Source organism: Anas platyrhynchos, chromosome 2 (assembly GCF_047663525.1).
Source record: "Anas platyrhynchos isolate ZD024472 breed Pekin duck chromosome 2, IASCAAS_PekinDuck_T2T, whole genome shotgun sequence".
In the NCBI taxonomy this organism is placed as follows: Eukaryota; Metazoa; Chordata; class Aves; order Anseriformes; family Anatidae; genus Anas; species Anas platyrhynchos.
Window position 1 is genome coordinate 96,367,177 of NC_092588.1, and position 24,386 is coordinate 96,391,562.

Here is a 24,386-nt window from a genome sequence, read left to right on the forward strand (position 1 = left end):
ATTGACTTCAATGAGAATTGTGTGTATTTATGTCTAAAAAAAACCAGACCACAAACTTTGGTGCCTAATTACAGACTACAGGTGTAATCTTAATCCTGTTTGATGAAATGGAAAAGCTGAAACTGAAATCAAAGGAGACAGAATTTCACTGCAGGTGACTAAACTAGGCAAGTTTGAAAATGATAACTTAAGTAAGCATGTTCTAAAAGATCAGTATGATTGGAAAGTTTCTAAAATAATTTTTTATACTGTGTAGCAGGAGATCTTTGATCAACAACAATACTGATACCAATTTAAATATCAAATTGCTGTAGAAGGATATCCATTAAAACTGAATGACAGTCCTACCAATGTGATGTTGAAACAACAAATACAAAAGTCATAATATTTCACTTTGACAAGTTTTATTGTGAATATAGCCCAGTGTGGTCATTGAATGAACCTTTTGGAACAGCTAGCTAGACTTCATAGCAACTTTGCATACTGTTTTTTTTTCTACTGTTAAAATAAAACCTTCTTCATTTTTTGATATCAAAGAAGTAAAATGCAAAAATTATTTTCTACAGAGAATTTTCAGCAATCCTGTTGTAAGCTACCATCATTACACTAAGGTTTTCATTATGCTGGTATAAACTTTTATGTACCAAGCCTAGTATTTCCAAATTCCTTGACATATTTATGTATGCTGACTTAGGTAGACTTTTATTCTGATGTGGTAAAAATACTGAAGATGGAAAGGCAATACAACAAAAAGCAGGAGATAGCACAATATAAAGAACAGATGTGCGAACAGGAGAAATGGATTATTAAGGTAGTGTGTCCTCCCAGAATAATTTTCTCTATTTTTTTTTTTTATGAAGCCATGAATCAAACCAATTCAGTACTAATATAATTCACTCTAGTTTGAAAATCTCTTACACATATTAATTCACTGTGACATCCAATGCTGGCTGAGTCCAGATCCAGACCATCTCTGTCCTCCAGCCTGCTGCCCTTCCCTTACAAAGGTGCGAAGCAGATGTTGGATCAGCAAGGGCTGTTCAAGCAGGCAAGTGCATCCTCCTCCACCCTCATATGGCCAGCTCACCACTTCTGCGCCCTCACATGTGGCAAAACGTCAGACTTGGCTCTCCTGGTGCACATCCGTAGCCGTATGTAGTCACTGCCATGTTAGTGCACCCTGGCACCAGAGTCACAAAACACAGATTTAGCAGAGTAGACAATAAGTGTCTATTGAGAGAAGGAAGTAATTATTGTAGCCATTTACAGCTGAAAAATTAGCAGGCCAAAACTTGAAGTGTCAAATTCTTTTTCTTGTTATTATAGCTGCCTTCCTACTGAGGGGCTTTTTTTTTTTTTTTTTTTTTTTTTAATGTAAAATAAAAATGGCCTGGAACATTGAACAGATGTTTCTAGAGAGTGTCTTGCTACCTCCCACACACGTGTACCCGGTTTAGTAAGAACTGCCATTGAATATTTTTACTGAATGTTCTAACCTCAATTCCAAAAGAATGAAACCTGAAAAAATATTTGCTCTAATTGTGAATAATTGGCACTATTTTAGAAACTCGCCATAAATGCAAATCAGAACTCTTTTATGAATGACATAAAAAAGAAAAAGAAAACCAAGAACAACAAAAGCCCATAACCTCTCCTCCAACAGGACCTAAATGACCCGGTCACTTTAATTCAGTTCAGTGTTGTAATTTTGTTACTTTTGACCAGTCACTGCATATAACTGAGAAATACTTCCTGTACAAACAAAAAGAAGATTTTCCAGTCCAAAATACTCAAACAGCTCTTAAATTATGTTCTCTACCATTGTAGCCTAGATTCCAAATGAATGAAATCTGAAAAAATATTTACTGCAATTATGCAAAATTGACCCACATATTTTGGTTGTTCCTGGTGGTTGAATGTAAATGCACATTTGAAAATATTTCCTCAACCAAAATTTTCTTGTAAACCACATCAACTCCAATTAATCTTACAAATAAATACAAATCCTTCAATATGGGTCAGCAAACATTAGAAATTGTTTACATTTATAGTAAAAAACAATAACTTGCAAGAACCTGCAAATAAGTATTTTGTTTCTATAGAGGTATATAGCCTTCCTAGTCAAGGCTCTGTGGCAATACTACATTTAATTTCAACTGCTGCCACTATTTTTCCTGTAACATCCCTGAAATTAAACACCAGCCTTGTTAGAGGATGAAACAGTATTTAAAACTTGCTTGTTAGATATGTAGGAAATTCAGGGTGTTCCATGTAATCTATTAATATCAGACTTGCTCCTGTTGTTACTGTCAGAAGGCTTGTGTATCAAACAGTATGGCGATAAGCACAAAGAAAAACATCTGCACAGGAGGACACACTCTCCTTCTCTAGATAAGAATACTAAAATCAAAACATTAATGTACCTTATATGCCAGATGTCATACACTACAGATAGAAGGTTAATGGATATATCAGAGTGATAAAGAGAAGTCCCAAGTAGACCAACACTCTGGGTATTTTGATTCTTTTTAGTTATACCATATGATGAAAACTTTTGCTTTTAGATATTCAGAGCACATCAGTATTTGTCCTCTGAGCAAGGTAATCAGAAAGTTAATCATTCAGTCCTAAAGGACTGTGGATGAAGCTAATAGATACTTGCAAGTTCTGACCTGCCCATGTACCTCCTTCATTGGAAAACCACTATTGCAGTGCACATCCACAAGCTGATCAACTCCATCTTCTTCATGGGGAAAAAAGCTTTCTTTCCAATTCCCTTATTTTATATGAAGTAATACAGCACAAATTCTCACTACAATAAGGCATATTAATTCTTCTTAACAGCATTTTGAAATTTAGAACTAGCCTGTTTATCATTTTAAAGTAAAACAGATCTTTAAAATAATCTCACTGACAGATTATGATTTCATTAATGTTCCTAAGCAAGGAAATATGTGGTCTATTATACAAATAAACATTCCCTGTGGTTCCAGTTATCTCCTGCTGGGACAAAAAATTGAAGAAAATTATGTTATCTTTTGTTAGTGTTGGAAGAATTTTCATCACATCTCTGCAACACCTAATTCTACAGTGAACCACACAATGTTTTCTAAATAAATGGTCATGAAGGTCACATTCTCTTTCAGTCTGGCATTTAGATGGACAAAAGGACTGAGCCAGACTTTCTGTAAGATTGTAGCCAGAGGAGCTCTCTAAAGGTAATTTCAAGAAGATTTTCATCTATGATACTCAATGGAGTTTATGTTGGAACACATTCCTCCTGAGTCTGTAAATGCAAATGCTTGTCTACCTCATCACAGTGCTCAAACTCTTAAACATCACATCTGTGTCTATGTCCCAGTAATATAAAACTTAAAGAATAGCAGATGTCAGTCTACATTGTGTGTACAAAATCTAGATGTTGAGTTAAACTTTTAAAGAGGTAAAATAATCTGTTAAAATACTGTCAGTATTTCAATTGGCATGCTTCTGAATTTTTGGCATTTTGATAACTCTATAGAAGTCTTAATCTCAAAGAGACAAAACCTTCATGAATCTGGATCTCCATCAGCTGACAGAATTATTTTTATTGTTTTGAAATGTATATTTTAAGTTACTTCTTTACAAAGATGCTAAAAGACCTTAAGATCAAGAAGATATTTAGTAGAAGCAAATATACATTAACAGAATCATTTTAACCAAGCACAAAACAGGGATCAAAACTGACACACATGGATATATGAACCCAAATAAATGCAGTCCTTCAACAGTTCAACCAAACAGAAAAAAAATGCTTGAGAGTGTTGTAATAGAGGATGAAGAGCAATAGTTAAAAAAACAAGAACTCGGTATATGCAATTATATCACAGTTAACCAGGCAGAACTAGTGTACCCATACAGCTAACTGAAATTTCTAAAACCAGTACACTATGTAATCTACAGTATTCAAATCTTGTGTATGATACGTATAGACCATGTACTATTTGGCTGTGAACTTACACCAGAAGTTTAATGAACTTCTAGTAAGACATAAACATAGACATAAACATTGTTTCAGTATTTCCTGTCCTGTCAAAAATCAATCCCATCTAAACTTTCAACATTGTATTTGCCCTGTTGGTATAAAAGCCAACTCTATAAAAACTCTAACAAAAATCTTGGGAAAGAAACTGAATTGATACATCTGAAATTGCTCTACTCAAGCCATTTCTGGGACTGCTTCTTGGCTTAAAGTATAATATGCCAACACCCAAAAGACCCAGAGTACTGAAATAATGCCAGGAAGAACAGTTTTAATTGTTTTTTAAGTTAAAAGAAAAAGCCAAAGAACATACAGCAATTCTGAGGTATGCTTCTCAGAAGTCAGCTCACTGAGGTGACATATACATTCTGCACTAATCAAAACTTCCTACAGGCTTTCCTCAAGTAGAGTTTATTGCAGTAAAGCAGCTGTATGTGAAAATGGGCCACCAGGAGAATGCTCAGTCCAACTTCTGCTAGAGGAATTTCTGTAATAACAAATGCCCCATCACAACATAAATATTTATCAGGAAGCTTTTTAAAACAGCTAGTCACATCAAATGCAATAGGAACAGTAAGAGAAGTGTGAGAAAACTTCATTCATTCTGGACTTTGCACTTTTAATCAATGCTGTAACATAAACTGCTTTAATTGAATACCATTCTTTAGTATCTCTACCTTCCACAGGCTTGGACAGTAAAAGTAAGAATGTATTAGCTACTGAAGAATATTTGTGTTCTTCTTGAAATCCAGGCAAATTAGACTGAGACAGGATACAAATTTACTAGTTTGGCAAGGATGTATATTTCAAGAGTAGCTGTACGTAAGAGGTGACTTTATATTTTGCTTCTTCTGATATATTTGCATTGAGCAACTGGGCTGGAAAGGGCCATCTAAACTATTATCCTGCTTGTGATAGATACTATTAGATGTTTAGGGCAAGGATAAATAAGCATTGCATTTTTTTCTAAGGGCCCTGAGGGACACAGTAGGCCTTAATAGCTCTGAGCAATCTCTTGTGTTTCACACTCATGCCAAATGGGCCAAGGAGCCCCTTTAAGCTCAGACCTGGGCTTAATCCTGAGCTATGTTGTAGTACCTGTCTCTGGCTACCTTGCCTGTTGCTCCTGACTAGACCCTTGAATTGGTGCTGTACCTGGTTCATAACTTGCTTTGTCTGGGGCTGTTGACGGACTTGACTACCCGGTTCTGCTAGGATCCTGGCTCCCACCAGTGAGGGCACCCCCTGTGTTTCAGTCATCCTTGGCTCCTGGCCCATTCTCACTTGTTGAGTTCCCACACTTGCTGCCAATGTTGTAACTGTACCTCCACTACCTTTTAGTATTTCTCCTTTGTAGGCTGCCTGAACTGAGGGACTCTAATTACATCACAGCAGATGTATCACTAATAGTGTTTTCAGGACCTTTCTTTATTGACCCTGTTTTTAAGGTAGCTATACAAAAAACACCTCAGACTCTTGACTATTGGGAAGGCATACATTTGTTTAAGTGCTAGAAGAAAAACTCTCTACCAAGCATATATAAAGAAACCATTACTAACATCAGACTTCTAGCAGGCATTACTTGTTACATTGATATGCTCTACTATATAGAAATTGATTGATAACAAAAAAAAAAAAGATAGAGTATGGAGTAGAATGGGTTTGTATATGTATGTGCTAAATACAGGTAGTCGGGTAGACAAATGTATCTAATAACTTGACTACAACTTTTCAGAGATTGTGTCTTAATTGTTCAATCTATATCAATCTCACCAAATATACACTCAATGCTTTCCAGTGCATGTTCTCTAGTAGACGATCCGTGAACAGCATTAGACAAAATATCTTGTGCAAACAGAGCCCGAATTGATTCAGGAGAGCTCTCTTTTGCCACTTCTGGATCTGTTGGACCCATTAGTTGCCTCCATTCTTGCACAGCATTTTCCTTTGTTAAGACCATTACCACTGATGGGCCCCTGTAAAATCAATATATCAAAGTTCTTCCACTATTCTGAGAGGCAGAGTTAGCTGTAACTTCAGAGGTACTGTGAAGGGTTATGTTAAGCGTTATGCTATCTAAATAATGTTAAACTGTTTAAATTTTAAAATGTAATTCTGGAATGTTTTGTTTAAGACAATATAAAACTTCTGATATCTGTATTTGAAAATCACAAAGATTATGATGATCAGCTATTTGAATTTTGACTTCTTGTCCTAAAAATGCTCTTATCAAATAATTTCTGAAGCAAGAAAACACACATCATTATCAACAGCTATACTAAAAGTATTACGAGAAAAATATTTGTCCCTCATGGGAAAAACAAGGATTCCATCATAAAAGAGTTCTTTGAGAAGCAAAGCCAAAATAACAGTCACTGTCCATAAATTTGGAAAGAACTGCAAATTTTCCTTTTAAGGAAGGGCATTCCATGCTAAAAGGTAATCATAAAACTTAAAAAAAAAAAAAAAAAAACAACAACACAAAATATTAAACTTGACAGAAAGAGTAACAGAGTGTAACATCCTCAGCCCACTTTGAGTGTTGCATGTTTTGTTGGCTCTGAAAATTCAAAGTTATGATGCATATTTGCATAACTATAGCTACACACTTACTCAGTCATACGTGCCACTAACTCTTCAAAAAAAGGTTTTCCTTCGTGATCCTTATAAAACTGTGTAGCCATTTCACGAGTTAAAGCTTTCTCTTTAATCTTTGAGATGGTAAACCCAGCATCTTTGACTTTTTGCATGATGTCATCTAGGTGAATAACAAGCAAATTCATTCTTTCTTGATTAAAGAAGTTTAGATTGAAATGTACAATAAACCACTGTCAACGGACTAAATTATCTCTATACAGGTGACAAACTCAGACTGTTGCAAACTATACTAACAGCATTCATTGCTATTTCTGACTTTGGACAGAATGTGGAATGTAGTAATAATACTACATTACACACCAGCTGGCCTGATAAAATCAATCTGGATTGTAACAAGAGGGGAAGAAAGACTTATAAAAACCAACAAGAATTAACAATTAAAAAGACTACAAAACTTGTCAGGGGAGAAAAGAAGAATGCCAACAAGAGGCTCTGAATACAGTGGTAAAAAATAATAATAATAATAAAAAAAACACAAGCAAAATTTTAGGTAAGATTCCAAACTCATAATGTTCTCTTTACTTTAACCTTTCCTCCTTATTCCCTTTGTCTGATGTCAAGTTAAGCCAAGTATGGGAATGCATCCAATCCAGCAATGGCTCCTTTTTAGTCAGTAGAGACAACTGTCTGAAATCAGTAGCATGACTTCAGAAGGCCTTTCTCTCTAATAAAAATGCTGGACAGATAGTTTGGACAAATTCTTGGCTTTTAAACATTTTAATTTAGCTGAGAACTTACTCACTTCAATTCACCAGTATTCTTGTGAAGAAGAGCTATAGGCTATTTAAGCAAAGGAAATGTCATATTTGAGATCTCAATATGAATTATGCAAGTCCTGTAAAAGCATTTATCTGCTTGGTAAAAGCATCTCAGAGAATAAAAAAAAATGCATCTGACATGATTTACTGTGGTGTATATTGCTAAAATTTTGGATAAATAACATCTGGAGACATAGCCCATGCCTTCTAGATCACTTACCTTTATGCTTCTTAGCAGCATCAGGTTTGATCAATGCCAAAGTGTGCTCCTGAGGGAAGAAGAATTCTAATTCCTTCTGAGCATCATTAGGTGAAGAACTACCATGCAGCTGATTAATCGGTACATTGTCGAGTGCATACTGTGCACGTAAACTAAGAGTCATGAAAACAGGGAAATTATGTAAAGGAATAGCCATCCTGAGCTTTAGCTATGACTAACCTGAACCCAATAAATACAAATAGAAGTTGATTTGGCCACTGAAGTGCTTGGCAGTCTCTCTGTAGATGTAAGAAGCATTCACTGTCTACAGAAAGAGCAATCAACTTTTTAATTAACCAGATGAAATATGAATACTTTCCTTCCCAACTGTCATTCTATTATATTTCCAAGATAATACCAGGTCTTGCTTTGTGAAACAACATTTCTGTCAACAATAAGTATTGTGATACCACAGCAGTTTCTTAGGACAATACTACAAGCAGGTGAAACCAAGCTATTCCTTTATAAAATGTTTTGAAGAAACTCAGCCACAAATAACATAAATCATCAATGAAAGGTTTTCATTTAGCTAAGAAAACAGGCATCCAGACTAAAAAATATCAGTGCAATAGTTACAAGAAAACCTTAACAAGCTCCAGAAATATACATCAGCTTCCAGACGATGGCACTATAGTTACACCAGCTGGAATGTGGTATTCAGTGACTTGAAGAATATGAAAGTAAATTAAAACTGTGAACGATGGTTTAAGTATTACCTGTTCGGATTTTCCTTCTTAGCCTCTTCAACAGTCTTTGGACCTAATAAATTTCTCCAGTGTGCTACAGCATTTTCTCGTGTTAGAGCAAGTACAAGAGTTGGACCACTGTAAAGTGGAAAACTGGCATTAAGAACACCAAATATTAAACTCTTTGTAATTTGTAAAAAGAATTTTATATAGTCCACACAAGGAAAACGACCCCTAGTACTGGAGGATTTTAAAATTATCTCTGTTCAAACAGCTACAGTCTGATAAAACCTTATGGAGATTAAATGAATTTATATTTCAAAGTTACTCAATGTTACCACAACACCAATAACATTACAGAATTGGGCTATGTCTTTATTACTAGACATAAAAATGCTGATCAGCTCCTAAACTTTTGTATTTGTCCCAGGTATGTTCCAACTTCACGTGAAGACAATATCCAAATATGATTTATTTTCCACTCCGAGGAGTCCATCACACAATCTAGATAAAGACTATAGAGTCCTCCTATAAACAATCTAAATGAAGCCTTTCAGAGCACAGTTCAAATGTTTTCACCCAGATCAATGGAATTGGCCACTGACTTCAACATCTTACATATGGAGGTATGGAGTCACTAGAAATTTTTAAAAATCTGATCTGTGTACTGTATTTGGGAATTATCTCATTATCTACAGTTTTCTGATCCTGTGTTGAGTTTTACTAAACTCTCAGATAAGATGGTATCTTACAGCCCTAATAATAATTCAGGTTAATTATTTGTTGTGTGTGTTCAGTCTCATTTCTACATCTGTAGTTTCCTTTTTCATTCACCTTACCTGGTCATTTCCTCTAGCAGGAAAGGGAAGTAGTCTTCATTTTCATGCTCTTTATAAAATTCACGTGCTTGTTCTTCAGATAGGTTTATTTCTTTCTGCATTGCTATTTCAAAGCCATCATCCTTTATTCTTTGTATAATAGAATCTGTTTAAAATATTGAAATAATGCTAAATTACCATCCATTCATCAACTAAACACTTTTGCAGAAATGACACAGGCTTTCTAATAACTATCTTAAATTTTTACAAATTAATTAATTTCTTAACTGAAGAACAGAAAACTAATTTAAAGAAACTGCTAAAAGGCTTCAGTAGTTGCCTGGACACTCACGAAGTTGATGTGGATGGCAAAATGGCTTTTCTAAGCAACATAGTGTATAGTGATCAAGAAAATAAATATACAAGGAGAGGCCAAAATTGTAGTCTTTCAAATCTCTAAATTATTTCCAGTACAGAAATTCTAGAATTAGAACGGAACTAGCTAGATTCTAGTAAGAAAGGCAAATATAAATTAGAAGAAAAGTAAACTTGTTTGGATGGAGCTTCATACTAATGCAGCAGATTTTCTGATCCAATCTGTAAAAATCTTATCTGTATAGGCCTATGTATGCAGCATAGAACACCCTGGGTCAGATCTTTTTCACTCTTGACATTGATCTACCTGCCAAGGCAAGGATCAACTACTACATTATGGTTAGAAGTATGTTTCCCTGTAGTATACTTAAATATGCTAACTTCTCTGAGAGGTTGTCTATAAAAATTTCATCCAGATATGCAACCTAAAGATATTATTGAAAAGTCAACCAAAGGAACAAAATAATTTTGACATTTATATTCTAAATTTATCAAACGTATCAGCCATGTAGCTTTTTTTGTGATAAAGATTACTGTTAACTTAAAGCTGAGAAGAAAAGATCATCTAACAACATTTCATTAGTAGTGTTAGCATTTCTGAAATTCAAATTGAGACTTTTTATGCCCTTGATAGAAAATGAAGTTATTAAAACTTACCTCGTCTTTCTCTTAGGAGACAAGGTCTAACTAAGGCCAAAGTCTTTTCAAATTTTTGCTCTGTCTTATTTTGACCAAAATTAGGGAAAAAGAAGGCAAGTTGCCTGCTGGCATCTTCTATACTGCTTTGCACATCACACATATTTAATATACTCTTAGTTTCTGGAGTTTCTTCCAGTCTAATGAGACAAAATTTTATCATATTTAAGTCCCTGTATACATTTTGATGTTGTGATAACAGCTGACTTGATGAAAATGTACTTTCTTAAAGTTTAGTGAAACAAAAGAATAGAAAACCAAATGCAGATTTTATTTAATTCAGATTCATAATTGAAGTAATGTTTCTGAGAAATATTTCTATTGAGAAATATATCTCAAAAAGTTCATTGTCATATGCTATAAAAGAGAAATCTGTCATGCAGCTTTTCTAATTCCCCTCTAGCTTCTTCAGAATAGTTTCTCTGTTTCACTAGACAGAATTACTACTGACAAGTGTACAGTGTATAATGAATGACCAGAAAAAGGATTATGCTTAATTCATGTAAAGCATTATCCTAAGAACAACTGCACTACAAAATTCTCTTTATCAGAGATTCTTTCATTGCCTGTAACTCTAAGGTTTATTTAGCAATGTATATACACTTACTCTAGACCACCCAGAAAAAATACAATATTCTTTGATTGCACTAAATCAACTCAAAAAGGGGTTCAGCAGGTATCACCAAAAATATAGACTATTTCAATAGGTTCTTTTTTGGAACGAATTATGCAAATTTTTGCTGTTTTCTGTAAATAGCAATATAAAACTCGATCCCAAATTTGTATTTTTGTGAACACTCTATTGTCTTGTGCTGTGTATACTACTAACTTTCCATTACAAATTCTTTGCTAAATAGTTGGCATAAGAGAAAGACAGACTTTCCAAGACACCATGGTTGGGAACAGCAACTCCTTACAATGTATTTATGTACCTCAAAAAAACAAAACAAAACAAAACAAAACAAAACAACCAACTAACCAACCAACCAACCAACAAAACAAAAAACAACAACAACAAAAACAAAACAAAACAACAACAACAAAAAACAAACAAACAAACAAATAAAAAAACGAAATGAAACAAAACAAAACAAACAAACAAACAAAACCCCTCCCACTTGTTTGCTCACTTTTACAGAGTGGTGCCAGGGAGCACAGCACGCTTCAGGTGTCCCCAGGTGTCACTTGGGTCACATCTACAGGTTCCCAGCATATATAAAAGTAAACATGGACAACATTCATTTTGCAGTGCTGGCAGTCACTTCGTCTTGGTGAATTAGTATGAAGTGGAACTGTATGGACCACACCAGCTCTAAGTACAGCACAGTTCCCCTTGGACAATCCACTCAAATTTAGTTCAGAATGAGCATGAGATCAGTGCCCTTTGCTTATTATCTTTCCCTAGGAATCACAGAGTGTCTATGTTCCCAAAGGATCTATGATTGCATTGTAGTGATGGTTCTGTGAAAGACCAGGTAAAGAACTTTGCCAGCTCCCTGGGCCCTGTGCACACATATGAATATAAGAACAAGTCTGTAAGAATGTTACTTTTATGGTGTATTTAAAATACTGTAACTTAATCACATATTCCAATTTTCATTGTTAGTTACCTTTCTGGCTTTTCTGACTCATCAGGAATGTTTTCAAGTGATTCATGTAGTTTTTTCCAGAGAGGAATAGCATCAGTTGCTTTTTTTTTAGAGATTACCAAAATGTGGCATGGTCCACTCATCATGAACTGAACAAAATCATCAAAATCAGGCTAAAAAACACAATGATTATTAATTTATTATTATTATTATTATTATTATTATTATTATTATTATTATTATTATTATTATTATTATTATTGCTATGAATTGCAGTAACTCTGACTTTATTATCAGAAATGAGAACATCCTTTTGTAAGTAACTAACGACACTCCCTTTTTACAATGGCATTAGCGTATATTACTCAAAATCCTGTCAAACTGTTTGAAAGGGTTTTTGATCAATCATTTGAGCCAGGAAAATTATAAAATGCCTAAAATACAAGTAACTGAGATAAATGAAGTAATAAAAATACATTACAAAAGTAGTACATGTTCTTTGAGGTTAAAGTGCAAACAACAAAAGAGAAGAAAATTATCTAGAAACTTGATGTGATCAAATGCTATGCTTGCAGTAGCACTTATGTGACATAACAAATTGCAATACAATTCAATGCAAATTTTTTGAAACTAAAAATCAGGTAGCTGGCTAAAAATATAGAGCACTTAAATGTTTGCAAGACATTTGTAGACTTTTCTGTTATTCTCTCTGCTATGTTCTTTTCACTCATCCAGTCTCAGTCTTCAATGCTGTGGATGGACATTTTCATCAGAAAATACCTTTGCAAGCTGTTGTAAGTTTTTCATCTTTTTTTTCCTTTGTATGTCATCTTTCTCTTCAATATTACTGATTTCCTCAGATAACCTTCACTCCTTCTATGCATTTGACTAAATCTTTTCTTTACCATCCGCCCTCATCTGATTGTGTATGACATTTTTCCTTTAATAATATGAGGATGGAATATTCATATATATTGCTTTCAATTCATTGCTTTTCTCTTTCAGTTAGCTTCATATCTACACATCCACTTAACCCACTTCACAAGGTGAAAAACCTCAAAAAACACAACCCTGATTGCATGCAAGCACAAAGACATTTAGTACAATGTATAAAGTAAGTATAGTGTTGTGACTTCAAAAGTACACTGGTTCATGTTAGAAGAAATCGATGTAGCTATTAGATGTGGCTATGGTGGTTTCATCACTAAAAAGAAACAATTTCTGCTGAAATATCTGAAGATACTAAGTCTATTAAACTTGATTCTCCATTCTGTTATAATAGGCATCCTCTGAACCTTTAACAAGATTGCACAGTATTAAACTGGGAAGAATCTTTCCCACTGAGCACAAAGAAAGCTATATTCTATATTGTCACTTTAACATATTTATTTTTCAGCTTAGAATTACACTTAAAGAATGGCAAATGATAGCTCCTCAATATGGACAAAGTCCTCTGAACTACTTCTCATAGTTCACAGTAGTTTTGTTATTCTCACTACCCTAATGTTGGCTACGATTTACTACAGCTACCAAGCTATATTTTTATAAGGCTCAGTAAGAAAAAAAAAGAGCGAGAACATTTTCTTTTTTGTTCTGTGTACAACATATTAAAAAATTACAGGATTTAAAAGCACATACAGTAACACTGATATATTTTATCTGCTGTTTTTCTTTATGTTTTTAGTGTTTGTTTGTTTTATTTTACCTGTTCTTTTTTCTTGGTATAGAATTCTCTGATTTGTTCTTCAGTTAGCATTTTCTCTTCTGATGCTGCAATGCCAAAGCCTGCATCTCTAATCTGCAATTACTCAGTTATTACTCAGTGGCATTTGAAAAAGGATACATACAATATTATACATAAATCTAAAGATTGATTGACTTTGTATTGTATCTTAAATGCAAATTATCTGAAATATTCCAAACATAACTGCTATGTTTGCCTAACTAAAGTTCTATCTTTTCAAAGCACTTTGGTGAATTCAGGATAACAATGCCCACTATGTTGAAGGTTTTGGAAAATATAGTGTAGTTCAATGTATGCATTCATTCAGTGGTTAATAATTCTTTTTATTTAACATTGAATAAATATTTTTTACCATCGTGAATGATTAAAATTCAGCTACTTCTAAAATTGTTATTATAAATTGTATGATAATTGTAATAGTCATATTACTGCATATTTGTCAATAAATGTTGTAATAAAAATAGGCTAAACTTTTTGGCCACCATTATAAAGTTGATATACTTTAGAAACAGAAAAGATCAAAACTAAAATCTATTTTATGGTTATCTATTTTAAGTCACATTACTATACTAAATTAAAGTACATATGAGATGCACACTTACACAACCTGTATCAAAATTCATAGTCCCACTGATGTGATATTTATAACATATACCTATATCTAAACAATGAAGACACTATCCAGCCCCAATATTGATCATATGCCAATGTTAGTTTGCTTACCAGCACTTTCCTCTTTAAAAGTCCCTATGATGCTGCTGAGTGTTTCCAGATTGCCTTGACAAGGTTGAATGTGGAAACAGTATGGGTACACACCTCACAAGGCAGTGTAAAGACAGAGCCAATTAGCAGCTGCTCAGCTCCATTTAAATTGCTTTCAAACACTGCCTGCTTTTTTTGTCTTTATTGAACCATTTTTTTTTCTGGCCAAGATAGAGTAAATGCAGAAACAAGAAATACAACACTCTGATTTTCTATCCTGCATACATCACAGACCCTCGCATCATTTTAAATTTAACTTTTATTCTTGATATATATAATGTTATGATATTATTATTATTATTATTAATATTATTGTATCAGAATCAGTGCAAAATTCCTGTAATTAAAGTGAAAATACATATAGTATGATATTTTGGAAGGAAAGAGAATTTCTCTTCCCTGTGTGATTGCTTACATAAATGCTGAATCCATCAATGCACTGAGATTGTTATTATTAGTATACAGTCTCTGATTATAGTGATTACTAGTGCACGTAAATCACCCTTTCCATCTACAAGCATGTGTTTAGTCGTTTGTGAACACAAATATTTCCACAGTGAACCGATTAATTGTTTTAAATGTGCCTACATTTCTTAAAGATGCTGCACAGTCAGAAAAGGTATCTTCACCTGAAAGAATTAACTTCACCACCATAGTTTCTAGTCCTTATCTCTACTGAAATATGAGGAAAAAAAAGATCTACTTCTGCTTATAGATTTCATGTACCATTGATCTCCACAGTATGCCATAACTTACTGGCACAAAATATTAAAGCAACAGTATCAATTGGAATACTATATTATTTCAGGGCAAAATACTTGTTTTTACTATCCTTAACAGAGAGCCATTAACAAGCCTTTTTCTAAAACCTGGGAATAAATTAGGATCTATTTGATCATCCGTCTTATTATTATTCCACTGAAATAAACAGGATGAATGAATCTTTTCAAATTTTGTCTACCTTTTGTTTAATTTCTTCTACACGTCCTTCTAAGACATCATCAGGTTTTATAATTCCAACAGAGTATGTGACTTCTTCTGAAAATTTGAAAAAATAATATGGCAATTAATATATTTATCAAAATAAATACACAACCAAATTTTTCATTACTTGCAAGTAAATTTCTTTTAACACTTCTCCACTTTAATACTGAGATAGCCAAACAGTGGTTGCAATAAATAAATGACTCCAGCACTTAAAGCATGTCTCAGAGTGTGAGGTAGTACTTGGCCATCCCTGGAATCCACATTCTGGGTGAACAACTTGTGTTTTGGGTCATACGGTAGAGACATGTTCCACGTGCAGCTAGGTGCAGTGGAAAAACTACAGTTTAAGATGGATGATTTCTCTAGGGAGCTTTCTATGTACAGGACTAGAAATTTGAAAGGAATTAGTATTACAAAGGAAAACTCAATAAGTTAAAATCTTGTATGAGTATTGATTTCCAGTAAAATACACATTCCTTGTCATAGTAGATGTTTGATTCCTTAGCATTGTGGATTCTGAACTCATTTGCAATAAATAACTGTTGAAGTATATGAAAGACTTGCTCTAATCTAATCTTTAAAGCAAGAGGTGTTCCCAGTCATAGGCATACTATTGCAGCATCTGTAGCATACACATAACCACTAAATGACAGAAAGTGATCAAAGAAAATACAAACTATAAACTTTCTTTGAAGAATCTGAGGTTTACAGTTAAAGTGTTAGAATGTAATTCAATCAGATCTCAAACACTGTAGAAGCAGTTAATGGTAGCTGTAATGGAAATGCAGGACTAGTACTTCTTGCCAATACTAAAAAACGCTCATAGGCACCTGCAGATGTTAAGAAACATATTACCACAAAGTGTTGTGCACTGGGGCTTCTGAAGGACCCTAACTTGAAGCTGAATCCAAGCTGAAACTGTGCCCTGATTTACCTAAAGGAGGCCTACAGGAAAGCCAAGGAGAGACTCTGTCAGGGAGCATAGTGATAGGACAAGGAGTAATGGCTTTAAACTAAAAGAGGGGATTTTTAGATTAGATATAAGGAAGAGACTTCACTGTGAAGGTAAAGGTGAGGGGCAGGTTGCCCAGAGGAGCTGTAAATGCCCCATCCCTGAAAGTGTTCAAGCCCAGGCTGGATGGGGCCTTGGGCAACCTAATCTGGTGGGAGGTGTCCCTGCCAATGGCAGGGGGGTTGGAATTAAGTGATCCTTGGGGTCACTTCCAACTCAAACTGTTCTATGATTCTATTTTGCAGAGTATTTAGATTCTGTAGATTAGTGAGAAGTCTGTATATAATTTCTAAAGGATTTATAATACTGTATTACTAAATCTCAGAGGATTTGTAAGTGAAAAAAAAGGCTAAAGCTGAGGTCAGGAACATGCCATTTGAACTATACAATAAAGAAGATATGAAGGGGAAGGAGAAGGTACATAACTTAATCCATGATAATGATGTAGTGCCTTATAACAAGAGAAAAAAAGGAAGATAAAGAAGAGAGAAAATGGAAAAACCTATTCCATTTCAACCTCGTAAAATGATAGTCTGCACATATACAAAGCAGGAACTTTAGAAGCTTCAGTAGCCATACATAAAAATAAGAATAGAAAAGACGTAGGTTCCAGCTCACAACAAGCTTGAAATAAATCTTAGATGTGAGCCTTAAATCTACTCTTGTGAAAGAGATAATTAAAAACAATCTGAGATACAAGGCATGCCATTCCTTCACAGATTAACTCTTTTAATCCTCACAGGTTGCACATCATACTGTTGTGGGTTTTGTTTTTTTGTTTGTTTGTTTGTTTTTCTGTAGAACATACAAATGTTGGCAAGCACCACCTCAGCAAAAGTACATCACTAATGCAGGGACTGTGTAGAAGTGAGTTTCAGGCACTAATATTGCACATGACGTGAACTCTGTTAGTTTGGAGAAAGGGGTTGAAAATAACTGATGACAGACCAATATCTTAATTCCTTAAAGAAGAAAACCTTCTGTCAGTTTGATATTCTCAGTCGTAACCTGCCATGTTATTAACTGAATCGAAGGACAATCTATTGGAGCTTGGTGTACACAATTCCTAATCAAATAATTAAAAATATGTTTGTTCTTTTTTACTTTCTGTTAGCTTTTCTAAGTGTATTTACCCTCAGGTACAGTCTCCTCAACAGAATCTTCTGATGATTTTTCTTCTAGGAAAGTAAGTTCATCTACCTAAGGCAATTGCAAATAAAGGAGAAGTACATTACCATCGTGAAGCTGAAGTCATCAAACACAGCTCTCAGATCTTTAAAACACTTTTTCTTCATGTAGCAACATATTTGCTATCCAGGAAAGCCTGCAACTTGAAGACATTGGGCTAGTCTGATTTTTCTTACCTGGGCTATAGATTGCTAAAAGTTTCCTTTTACTGAAAGCAGAGTTCTTTCATCTCAATTTTCACTCAAAAAAATGAGACATGACTATTTCCCAAGTCTTTGTTTCATATGGTGAATTCTTACTAAGTCATATATGAAAAAATGTCAGTCCTTAAATATAAAAAGGATAATGACTAAAACTAGTTTATCTTCTAGACATTTTGTTAGCAACCCATCCCTCCATTTCTCTGAATAACAGGGTGATCTGTAAACTTCTTCAGTTTCTAAAACGTACAATTTAAAAAAATAAATTATAAAAAGATCATGTGTCATTTATTACTAAGTAAAAAACACAAAAAAATAAACTTTGCAGAAAACACTATCATGGGCATTGAGAGAAACCATTGAAGTATAATAAAAATATTCTTCTATATTTAAATATATTTTTTGTGAGTATACCTCAGGGCGTTCCTTCTGTCCAGCTACAATTTCCCTCTCTTCTTGTACTAGTTCTGTTATTTTCTTACTTATAAGAGGAGCATTTGCACCTCTCACCATTTCAATAATTTTGCCATTCTGTAAAAGAGAAACTAAACTCTTAGTGAGTTTTTGTCACTTAGTTTACACATTTCCTTGAGTTTTGGAACATGCTATATTTTGTGTTGTCTTTTTTTTTTTTTTTCTTTCCCCTAGCAACATCATAACTTGCTGTGCTCACTGAAGATAACACCAAAACTAATGCCTTAGCTGGTTCAGAATTACTATTCTTTGTTTTCCACTTCTTCATTTCCTTTTTTTTGTCTCATTTTATGTATTTATTTTGAAGCTCATCAATAATAGTACATTTCAAAGTAAATGCAAATACCTGAAAGACTTCTGAAGGTATTGGTGTTCTTAGCCCGTAGTTGCTGAAATTCAAATCCTAGCACTGCCAAAATGAAAAGAAACCCCACAAACAACAACAACAACAACAAAAAGTCTTTCCGTACCCATCAATGAGACATTAAATGTATGAATCATTACAATTGCTAAAATGTAAGAAGGGCAATCTTTTTGCTTATTTTTTAAAAATTGAAGTGGAAGGAAATGTAATCTCTTTCTCTGAGGGAAAGTGTGCACAGAATAAGCATTTCAGTTAGCCAAATGTAGGCAACCCCAGAAAAACTTACTCTGATTTCTCAGCAACTACCAAAAATGTGAGTACCACAAATCTGCTGTGGCTATCTATATGTGCAACCACAATAAAAATGTGCTTGATAACTACAGATTTGGGCATGGGAAAGAGCATCAAGTAAACAACATCTGATAATACGATCCTATATAGTGTAAAATGTAAAGATATGACATATAGTTTCACATTTCATTTTAATCTACTGAAACATTAATGTAAAAATAAGCAATGCATTAACAGAAAGCAATGTGGTGTACTTACAACACAAAAGAGAAACACAGGTTCACATCTATTCCTATATGGTTGCAGAGTCTCAATACTGTTAGCCTCTGCCTGAAGCGAGATGCAGAAAATTGTTTGCTTACATAAGTGTTTATATTTATGCATATATTTGTATGTATAAAAAAACATTTTGCCTGAAAGAAAACTGCCATCATCTACTGTGTTACATACTCTCACTATAATCTTAAATACAATTAGCAGTATTTATGCCACCTGCTGGTATTGAAGGAAAGGCTGGTTTGGTAATATGGGACTGGCTTCTCTTCATATTATAGCAGCTACTCAAGGAAAAATGTTACTTTAGTACTGTTTTTCCATGTATAAACGTACATAAATGAAGAAGTAGTATATGCAATCCTGACAAAAGAAATTTTCCACTTTATTAAGTTCTTTGCGATATGTGGTCAACTCAATGAAAAAGCACTTTAGATTACCTCTGAACATAACTTCCAAAAATTTCTGAACAAAAAACTGAACAAATAACTGAACAAAAATTCAAGGAACTTTGATCAAAAAATGGAAACTTTTCAGTAACATTAGAATGAACGATCTTGGTCAGTATCTGCAAGGAACTGAATCTGTGAAACAAATGTATCTAATTTAAATATGATATATATGCCTCCTATATACATAATATATATATAGAATATACAGAATACCAACTGCTAGTGTAGTGGAATATTTCTACCACTATAGTTTTGTGATAATTTATTTTCAATTCCCCCTTTTTGTTCTCTTAAAAAATGAAATACAAGGAAATATTTGCAAAAAAGATGCAACACTTTTTCAGGGATGTAAGAGTTCTAATGTGATAATAATGAACAAAATCAAAACTAACAAACAAAACCATACAGCTTGGCTTTTGAAAGTTTCTGCAACTCTCATCAAGGAAAAGAAAAGCTTGAGGATATTAGCTCCCTTTCTATTATGATTACATTATTAATAACTTTATTATTTGTTATTATTATTGTGAGCTCCCTTTCTATTAGTATTTCTGGATGTGGTACTTAGGAACATAGCTGAGTGGGTGATACTGGAGTTAAGGTGATGCTTGGACCAGATGATCTTGGAGGTATTTTCCAACCATAATGATTCTATGATTCTATTATAATTTCTTCCATACTTACTACCTATTCTAATCTACCTCTGAACAAAGCCATATAAGGAGATATTGAGAATAAAAGGCAACCAGGCCAAAATTGTAGTGACTGAATTGGTATAAAGAAAGTAAAATGACAACTCTGTAAATGCATGCAGAAAAAAAGATACATCTAACATAAACTAGAATTCAAATTCCATATATAAGTTACATACTTACCACTGCAAAATGCAACACATCATCTTCACTAAACTCATTCTTCAGTTTTCTGAATAAATTTACCACAGCTTTGCAAGGACCACACCAAGCTTGATATACATCTATTACTAAAATATAATATTTTGGAATTACAGACTGCTGACTTGTGTAATTTATAAAATGAAACATACTTTGTGTGTTGGAATAGTATTGAGAAGGCAGTCGCATGCATCCTCCAGTCCTCTTCTAGTTAATGGACACTTCATGTATACATCTATGTATTGATTATACTTCATGTATACTTCATGTACACATCAATATATACATATCATGGTTTCCTCTAGTACTTCAATTACTTCTGACATCAGCAATCTACTTGCAATAGTTTTTGAGATGAATAACCCAAACAACTACATTTCTCTCTTATATTCTTTTTCTGTTTGATTCTTCTTTTTCTTTTCAGAATATTGCTTTTCCCCTTCATAAGCCAATTTCTTTCCCATCATCAATCTTTTGTAGATTTCATCCCACTACAGATTTGTTCCCTCTACCCAGATACAATTCCTAGGAAACCTAGGTGTTGTTATTGGACTCAGTGAACTGAAAACTGGGAGAATACAGCAGATGCACTCTCAGAATGCTGTCTGATTAACTGCTGAGTATAACTGTATAGTATTAATGTAGGCCCTATGAGATTTCAGGGAAAAAAAACTTCCACAGAAATGTCGTACTGCCTACCGTACAAAATATGATATTGGAATGGCATTTTCTAAACATCAGTGTATAAAACTGGATAAAATAATGTAAAGTATGATTTATGATTTATTTATTTACTATGGAAGATATAAATTATTCATAAGCACAACATACCCATTTAAAATATATTAATATAACCATTTAGAGGACAATATGGCACTAGTCTTCTAGCTGTATGTATTACATATCAGACAATATATGAGAAACTGTATACGTCAAGAAAGAATAATAGTTAGTACCTACTACACCTTTTGTCAGCAACATTTCATCCCACTGATTTTGATTGGTTATTGTGGTCTGAAATAAAATGGATTGACATTTTAACATCTTTAAAAGGCAAGAAAATGATAATCTTTTCATCTCTAGAATTAAGTAATTAGGATTTATACCTGAAGTTGGATTTCTTTCTTCTTGCCTGACATATTCCTGTGATTACAGGAAACATATCAAAACACAAAGCACATTTAACATTTTTTTAAAGAAAAGCAAGCCTTATCTGTGACATGTAGAACTGACTTATATGGATTTTTTTTCAACATAGCACTGTTTTCTGATTCCCTTAAAATTTTAACTCCTCTGAAGTCCCTACTGCAATGGAAGTTAGCACTCTACATCGGCATTCTGTGGAGCAATATGCAAGTTGTGGAACCAAAATAGCACAGGAAACAATAAAATTCAGCTTCTTGACCTGTTAAGGCCTTTAGAATTATTTGGTCTCAAGCACTGCTCAAATTCATAATTGCTGTGATAAGAATGACCAAAAGGACCTGGATGTCAACTGCTGTGACAGTGAACTATTTCAAAAAAAAAAAATAAAAAAAAATAATTAATTAAAGAGCTTTGACTCAAAATGACACCAAATCAGTCTCCCAAATCGTATTCAGGGATATCTGTAAAGCAATAACTTACATGTGCCTCATCACATCTGAACTGCCAAACTGAATGGTTGTGCATTCATCATTCTGCCATTAGTAAAACATATCCTTCCTCTTTTTTTTTTAGTAGTTATTTAACTTTGAACTGGGCAGGAAAACTACCTCAGTTAACATACTTGGGTGAAGATTGAATTCAGCTTTCAAATGGATCTAAGCTGAATAATAAAACAGCAAATGAAATGGAGATTTCCAAAGTTCTTGGTTAAGATGGTACTCTTTGTCCTGGCAAAAAGAAGGTGCCACTGGGAATGTCACCTCCAGTGGCAGTGCTATTTGACAACTCAACCAGCACATATGTCCCGAGGTTGAACTATCCAGTCAGTCACACTAGAATTGCCTCTTTCAGATCACAGACAGAGGCATAATGGCCGATGTGAGAACTCTTGCCCTGATGCTTCCTCCTTTGACTAAATCATTTCATTAAAGACCTGCATGCACAGCTGCTCAAGCCTACTCGGTGAGCATGCCCCAGTGTCCATGAGCTTCCAGACACACGTATTGACCTGTCAGCACGTGTGAGGAGGCCCCACCTCGCCTCAAGGACAGCTGCACGCACCCAGCAGTCCCAGACAAACACACCCCACCACACAAATGCCTCCAGATCTGCAGGCCCACCCCGGACCCTCACCCACCCCTCGCCCCCGCCTGCCCGCACCCTGATGGCTCTAATGGCTGCCACAGTGCCCCACAGCCGTTAGCTCCAACCACCACCAGAGCCTGCAGCTCAGCGTCCCCTATGAAGCTCAGAAGATACAGGTAAAGTCGGTTTAACTTTCTTTGTGGAGTTACATGTTTAAGTACCTGCAAACGCCTGGGTATCTCTAAGGTATTTGCATCTCACATATGCCTGTTGTTCTTGGTTCATAAAAAAATCAGTGATTCCAATTTACATCTGAAGCCCCGTCCCAGCTCACTATGTGCTGCTATGTGTATCGAGTCTTGAGGAAATCTAGTTCTAGGTGTAGTGAGTTTACATGACAAGGCTTCAGAAGCATGGGGCTGCAGGGGTGGATTCTGTGAGAAGAATCCAGAAGCTGCCCCATTTTAGATAAGGGCCAGCTCCAGCCAGCTCCAAAGGATCCCACTGCTGCCCAGAGCCAAGCCAATAAGCAAGGTTGTTTGCACCTATGTGAGGGCAGATTTAAGAAAGGGGGAAAAAAACAGCTGCACAACAGCAGCTGTGAAAGCGAGGAGTGAGCACCAGCCCCCAGGTGAGTGCAGCAGGAGGGCAGGAGGTGCTCGAGGCAGGCAGCAGCAGTTCCCCTGCAGCCTGTGGAGAGGCCCCTGGTGGAGCAGGCTGTCCCCCTGTAGCCCATGGGTCCCACATGGAGCAGATCTTCACGCTGCAGCCCTGCCATGGGTGGAGGAGCCCCCGGTGGAGCAGGTGGATGTGGCCTGGAGGAGGCTGTGGCCCATGGAGAGCCCCCACAGGAGCAGGCCCCGGGACGGAGCTGCAGCCCGTGGAGAGGAGCCCATGCAGGAGCAGGGGGTCTGGGAGGAGCTGCTGCCCACCCGTGGGGGACCCGTGCTGGAGCAGTTTGCTCCTGGGGGATGGATGGACCCCGTGGTACAGAGCCGTGTGGAAGCAGTGCTTGAAGAGCTGCTGCCTGTGGGCAGCCCCTGCAGGCCCAGTTGGGGAAGGACAGCATCCCGTGGGAGGGACCCCACAGAGAGCTGGGGCAGAAAGGGACCGTGAGGGAGTGGTGGGGACGAAGCGTCATGGACTGACCGCAGCCCCCATTTGCCATTCCCCTGCATCGCTTGGGGGGAGGAGGTAGAAGAGGATGGATGGGGGGAAGGCATTTTTGGTTTCTTTCTTTTGTTTCTGACTTCTCTAGCTTGTTAGTACTAGCCAATAAATTTCTCACATCTCCCTACATTGAATCTGTTTTGCCCATCACAATGTTTGAGTGATCTTCCTGTCCTTATCTCAACCATTGAGCCCTTTTCATTGTAATTTCTCCCCCTTCCCTTTGAGTAGGGGGAGTGAGAGAGCAGTTGTGGTGGAGCTCAGCTGCCCAGCCACCACACTAGGGAATCTCTTGTCACTTTTCTTGAACATTCCAGGACTGCTCACCAAAGCATGACTTTCAAATCCCCACATTGAGGAACTCATTTTATTTACTGAAAACTAATATGAAGAAAAAAAAAAGTAGGGCAATGTCACTTAAAGGGGATAGAATAGATGTTCCTTCTTACAGCCAAATCATTCCAAGCTGAACTGTGTTCATTCTGCA

The 24,386-nt window shown here is 35.5% G+C and overlaps 1 protein-coding gene across 10 annotated transcripts; it reads right to left on the reverse strand.

The window, feature by feature from the left end:
* Positions 1 to 392: 392 nt before the first annotated feature.
* Positions 393 to 24,134, reverse strand: NME8 (NME/NM23 family member 8). Of its 10 annotated transcripts, none has more exons than XM_072033236.1 (17): positions 22,951 to 24,134; positions 21,604 to 21,640; positions 21,463 to 21,511; positions 20,480 to 20,586; positions 19,141 to 19,212; positions 18,168 to 18,284; positions 17,499 to 17,565; positions 15,328 to 15,404; positions 13,566 to 13,658; positions 11,882 to 12,033; positions 10,233 to 10,411; positions 9,222 to 9,366; positions 8,413 to 8,520; positions 7,658 to 7,809; positions 6,635 to 6,779; positions 5,795 to 5,997; positions 394 to 4,508 (listed from the first exon to the last, which is right to left on the reverse strand). In XM_072033236.1, the coding sequence occupies exons 2-17, from the start codon at positions 21,634 to 21,636 to the stop codon at positions 4,399 to 4,401; spliced, it is 1,809 nt and encodes a 602-aa protein (XP_071889337.1). In that variant the 5' UTR covers positions 21,637 to 21,640; positions 22,951 to 24,134; the 3' UTR covers positions 394 to 4,398. The 10 variants fall into 10 exon arrangements, with proteins under 10 accessions (XP_071889342.1, XP_071889337.1, XP_071889336.1 ...); XM_072033235.1 differs by having other exon boundaries at positions 21,454 to 21,511; positions 22,951 to 24,132; XM_072033234.1 differs by lacking the exon at positions 22,951 to 24,134 and adding an exon at positions 22,805 to 22,863 and having other exon boundaries at positions 21,454 to 21,511.
* Between the last annotated feature and the right edge of the window lie 252 nt (positions 24,135 to 24,386).

Coding starts and splice junctions, on each gene's coding strand:
- NME8 (XM_072033232.1), bottom strand. Junction 21,512..21,603: donor AGAAAGAAATCCAACTTCAG/GTATAAATCCTA, acceptor ATTTTATTTCAG/ACCACAATAACCAATCAAAA. Junction 4,509..5,794: donor AAGCATTGAGTGTATATTTG/GTGAGATTGATA, acceptor TTGTTATTACAG/AAATTCCTCTAGCAGAAGTT.